The sequence below is a fragment of the Lepisma saccharinum genome, chromosome 1 (assembly GCF_977018435.1).
Source record: "Lepisma saccharinum chromosome 1, izLepSacc3.1, whole genome shotgun sequence".
NCBI lineage: Eukaryota > Metazoa > Arthropoda > Insecta > Zygentoma > Lepismatidae > Lepisma > Lepisma saccharinum.
The window spans coordinates 193,111,802-193,117,940 of NC_139229.1; the positions used below are offsets into that span (position 1 = coordinate 193,111,802).

Below are 6,139 nucleotides of genomic sequence, written 5' to 3' on the forward strand. Positions count from 1 at the left end.
ATCGTATTTAAATTGATGCGGGAAGAAAAGGTTTCTGGACGGAATTGAAATTCTTCCGGAAAAAAGGTTCCTGGACCGAATTTAAATTCACCCTGAATAAAGGTTCCTGGACCGTATTTAAATTGATCCTGGACCTAATTGAAATGCTTTAAATATGAAAAGGCTATACACTGTCTTGAACTCATTTACGTTTGCTGATTTTCTCTCCCAGTCCGGGATTGAATTTAGTTACAATTCCTTGACTAGGGTTGAGCGATCAAAAGTTGCCTTCTAAAAATGTCCGCGAGTACGTTTTACATTGGAATGTCACACTGCGGTTGTAGAAAACATAGCGCAGGGAATAAATCAAAACGTTCTTGTTCTCTCGTGGGGGTAGGTTCAAAAAATCCCTTGTCGCACTACGGTCCATACTGTACATAACGCAATGGACTATGTGTGTGGCATCACATTGAGAAGACCGTCACGTGTTGTTCTGGCATGCGATACGTGAGGCTGTTGTGTTCCCAGCAGATAACACAACAGGGACGAGCAGTGCTACTACAACCAAGCAAAGGAACGCGTGCGAGAGAATGGGGCTACATGGAGAGGGGTAACGTGATTGCAGCTTTTGCGTTTCGCTCATTTCTACCTTGTGCCTTAGATTCTCTAGACACACAGCACCTGGATTATGCTTTCATGCTCACAAGTGGATATTTTTTTATCGTCAGGTTCATATTTGATCCAAGTTGCGTATTGTTTCATTTCATTGCGGAACTTGGACCCTATTTAAATTGATTCGAAAAAGAAAAGGTTCCTGGACCGTATTTAAATTGATCCTGGAATAAAGGTTTCTGGACCGAATTGAAATTGGTTCGTACAGAAGGTTCCCGGACCGTATTTAAATTCATCCGGAAAAAAGTTCCTGGACCGTATTTATATTCATTCAGAAAAAAAGGTTCCTGGACCGTATTTATATTCATTCAGAAAAAAAGGTTCCTGGACCGAATTGAAATACTTTACAGATATAAAGGTTCTTTACGGTCCAGAACCTATGTACGCTTGCTGATTTTCTATCCTGGATCGGAATTGAATTTATTTAAAATTCCTGGACCTTTAACAACCCTGATTGTGCATCCAAATATTTACCAGATTTCTAAAAAGATAAACAGTTATTCAAATTATACACGGGAACTGAGTTTCCAAAGTTGGGAAGCTTATTTAATACGAAATTCCAATCTTAACATCTCTTTCCTCACCCTTCTGTACGTAAACGTTTTTCAAAATTGTCTTGTATGCATAACTTGGACCGTAAGTTTTTATTCCACAGCAATTCAATAGCAATTATATACTAACGATGATAATTCTTTACGAACTTACAGTAAGTTCCAAATGTAGGATGAAATTTTATCTATATCGCCATTTTTCCATTGGTAATTTGAAAAATAAAGGTAGATTATGCAGAACGGTAAAGATTGGATTTTACTTTTATCAATATTATTTACGTACTTTCTAATGCCATATAACATTTGAAATGTTCTTCAGGTGAAAGCAACGTTCTAAACTAATAAGAGAGGACTATTCACACAGAAAACTAAATATTATACTCTTACAATGCACTTTGTTAAATGTTGTAAATAAACTATACTTGACTAATCCTGTGACGTCACGGAAGCTGGTGTGAGGCCCTTGTATAAGTATCTCGGAGGCCCCGGTTGATAGCCATCTGCCCTGCGTCCACCCGCTTTTTCCGTTTCTCTCCACCTGAGAATTGCCTGCACATCCCATTAACCTGTATCATAATTCAAAGGCAGGGAAACCTATGGTTTTTATAGTTTCGATAACAATACCCCAATTTCACTACGTATAAATTTTAGCGAAAATTTCAGGCTCGACCAGGATTCGAACCCGGGTCTCTGGCATACCGTGACATTTCTCTAACCAGTGAGCTACCGATTCGGCCTGGCCTCGCCTGATTTTTCGCTATCGCTGTTTTACCTGCGGGGAATCGTCTCTGCCCTTGCTACCGCAACTATATCTGTTGCCTTTGAAACACAGTAGACTTCGACGTGCCTGGTTCCTCCCAGCGTAGAGATGTTAATTATTGTAGATTATTGCCTATTCCCAATTTTAGTGTTTTTTGTATGGATGAGTCCATATCGGTTGAATCAGTGGGTTGTGCCCTGTTGTCAACTCGCACAGTCACAGCTTTGCTTTACATTCTACTTGTTCCATCTACATGGCAGAACTCTGTGCAATACTAAAAGCGTTATACTTTACTGAAGATCACACTTTGCACACTGATTTATTCGGATTCCCTTAGTGTGCTCTAGAGTCTGGAAGCACTCTCTTCCAGACACCCTACAGTGAAGTAAATTTTTCGACGGTTAGCATCCTTCTCTGTCAGTACGGGCATCAAAGGAAACGAAGCAGCTGCTGGTGCTGCAAAGTCTGCTGATGGAGACAGCAAAGTGCTTTCCACCTTGCAAGGGCCAAGGACCTTCACAAGTTGTTGAGTTCTTTCCTCCTTGGGATTTGGCAGAATGGGGTAACGGGGAACAAGCTCCACACTGTCACACCCATCATTTGGTGCATGTCGTTTCTCATACCACCCTCCGGTAGACATGGGATAATACTAGATAGGCTTCCCATTGTACACGGCCGTCTCACCCATTGTCATTTGTTGCAAGAGCTGAACACTCCGCTCTGCCGTGTATTTTATGTTATTGTAAATGTTCGGTACATTCTTATGGAATGAGCAAGTTTTAATATCCTTAAACGTTTCATCCCCATCACCCAGAACAATTCGTTACCATAGTTTACCCGAATACATACAAGTATAACTGTAGAAATATTTATAAATTGATTGATTTGCTTTATTTTGCTTCGGTTTTTGTGCCACTTTTGAATGATTTGCGAAGATGGGGATGAGTGATGACGTGATGAAATTGATGAATGAACACTCGCAAACATCCATGCCGAGGCCGAGATTCGAACACGGGACCTCGCACCGCCACGGGAGCCGGCGAAATATTTATCAACTAGCAAATGGGACCCAAGAATGTGGGGCTGGACACGAAGAGACATCTTAAATAGGCTACAACCGTTGAACCACCGGCACCACACAGTCTGTTTCATGCAGTACGCTGCCACTACAAAACGAAGGAGGAAACGTCACATTGCACGAGCAGATGCACCTGCCGGAAACTTGGCGTGACATGTGAATAAACTTAACATTGGTAGGTAGAATCAAAAGTTGCCAACCAATAAAAATATCATCATAGACTATTTTGATAACTAACTGTTACATTTGAAAAATTATTAAGAAACATCTTCGTTCCAGGAGGTTATCAAAATTACCATGAACTCGTAAAGTTTCACTATAATTTTTCACTTTAATACAGGATGGCGAAAAATTCAGTTCACCCAATAAGTCACAATCACGCTACGTCTGTCGGTTGTGAGGAGTACACCATGACCTTAACCATTCCCCATAAGGCAAAATTTGCAAGGCACCCCCAACCTATCAGTGTTCACAAAATATCTTTATCACCGAATTCTTTCGATCATTGTTTCCTCATTCCTTCATTAGTTACATGTGTAATGTGTAAGCTGACTTACGCGCAACCCTGTACTTCTACAATTCGAATTTTACGGTCTATTGTACCTTCATGGATTGAAATGGAACACATTTCAGCTACTGATAAAATATATGGATACGTCATAACCTTCTGATAAGGTTTTGTGGTAAAAAGTATTTTACATAATATTCATGACAAAGGTACCTCATATTGTTCCTTAGAAATCAATTTTTCTCCAAGGCGTACGGCTTTGACATTCTGGATATTAGTTAACCTGAAGTAGGTTGACACCACCCCAAGGATCATTTCTGTAGTAATTATTTCCGGTTTCTATTCTACTTCCACCATACCAGTACATTAACTCTGTGAACTTTTTTTTCCATCTGTAGAAATTGTATTCACTTGGATTCCATTAAAAGTGAATAACATATGTTTCAGAACATGATTTAGAGCAGCCCTATATAGTTCTCAAAATAAATTGCGTTCCAATGAAGGCAATGGGAGAGTAAGACAAATGGAGTAACGTAAGGTATTTTGAAAGTGTGTAACAAGATAATCAACACAATTTAAAATCATTTTCACATATAGCACTCATTAATTATTTCTTTTAGGAATATTGGCCATTTTTGAAAATTTCTAATATTCCAAGAGGTACAAATAATTGGATATGAAAAAGACGGGAGTCACAAAGATCTGAAACCTTTCCACAATTCCCCTGGTTGGTTGATTTGTTGTTTTAAGTCCACTTTATGCACAGTAAGGCTAATTGGGACTGGACCTACAGTTTAAAGTGGGATCCAACCAATCGTGCCTCCACCGGGTATCGAACCCGGGACCCCTTGATTACAAGGCGACGACGTTACCACTGCGCCATCGGGGAGGCACCACAATTCCCCTGGTGCATCATCAGAGAAAAATAATATTTTTGCAGGTAATGCAGGTAAATAACCTAGGGAAGATCTTACGATTTAGTTCCAGAAATAGCTTTAAGTAGACGTTGTGCATTTTCTCCTATGAAGATAGCGATTGAAACAGTAAGTCCTATCACTAATAATAGGAAGGCTCCATCAACATCATCCATTGAAAGAGGGCGCAGTGACATCACTATATCATACTCATTGTCCATAAGGGACATGTGAGCCCTTGATTCGTATTGATCAATGACATCTTTTTGCCACTTGACCACTATCCCGCTATCCGTCAGAAACCTCAGAAGGTCATTCAAGAGTTCCACAAGCGGAGAACCCTTTGCAAAGTGAAAGGCAACGTTGAAGTTCAGAGCAGTATCTTTCATCAATCGCAAATTCGAAACCGTGTCGTTTTCAAGAAAGTAAATGTTGGAAACTCGTTTCGAAATGAGTTTCTCTGCCAGAACTGCTACTTTCCCATCCCTGGCTACTTTGTTGAAACTATCGAAGTCTTGAATTACGAAGAATCTCTTCGTTATGACCTGGATCAAAGAATCTGTTTTTGTTTTGAAATGCTCCACCCAACCAATGTCGTCTACTCCCCACTGCAAACCGGACTGCACGAAATCTTCCAGTGTGTTTATCGGTGGTTCGAATACAGGAAGCGTGAGAAATGACACCAAGTTGCATCCGTAAGCAGTGATCAACAAAATAGAAGTCATAAACAGCCACACTATGAAATTCATGACGACCGAGTGAAACGTATTAGGCACTCCTAAACCAACCACAATGCTAAGGGAGTATAAGAGAGAATAACTGCATTCCACGTAAGGACTCTTCCAATCAAACATGTAGCGAATAACTCTTGCAAGCACATTCAGAACAACAGATGACAGGATGACGTATCCAATCACACACATCCACACGTAATATGTGAAAGGTGAAAATATAGACCACAAGTAGTTGGCGCGCTTGGGTCTAGGAGTAAGAAACCCTAGACTGGTTTGAATGTATGGAATCGATTGGTAGAAATACTTCTTCCTAGATTCTGTTAAGTAATCTCCAGGCACCGCTGCTTGATAGTCTGTTGTTTTTATAAGACCGTAGAAACTATGCGTGGAGTCATTATCCGAGGGAAATCCCCAACTGACGTCATAGGAGTGGATTTCCCATGAGAAGTTGTGTATCTTGGAGAATTCCTTCATAATTCTGTAGTCCGTGCCTTCGTAAACACCATTCTCCTCTAAACAATATGGCGGATATGCAATCCATAACAGTTTCGTAATTATACCTTGCAGATTGTATAATTTATCAATTTTCAAGTTTTCGGCATCTGTAAAATTATTGTTTTCCCACTTGGATATAACTTGAAGTTTGTGTGGTTTCAGATTATTGCCAATAGTTTGGGTTAAAATGTCATAGCTGTTACTCGTCAGAGGATTTATGATGTAAACATGTGGAAAATATTTCATGTATTTGTTATTTAAAATGTTGCTCAATTTGCTGATATTGCCTTGGTTTATTACTACATATTTTCTCGCATTGGTTTGTATAGAATGATCAGATGTACGTTTCAGACCAAGAACTGTTGAATCAATATCTGTAGATGATATAACGAAAGTTGTACAGCCTATGTCCATGGATTGTAAGTATAGTTTGTATAAGCTTTCAACA

General features: G+C 39.7%; 1 protein-coding gene across 1 annotated transcript; it reads right to left on the reverse strand.

The window, feature by feature from the left end:
- Positions 1–4,518: 4,518 nt before the first annotated feature.
- On the reverse strand, positions 4,519–5,670 carry LOC145987930 (ionotropic receptor 93a-like). Its single transcript, XM_083122753.1, has one exon. It carries the CDS (start codon positions 5,668–5,670, stop codon positions 4,519–4,521), a length of 1,152 nt encoding a protein of 383 aa, XP_082978879.1.
- Between the last annotated feature and the right edge of the window lie 469 nt (positions 5,671–6,139).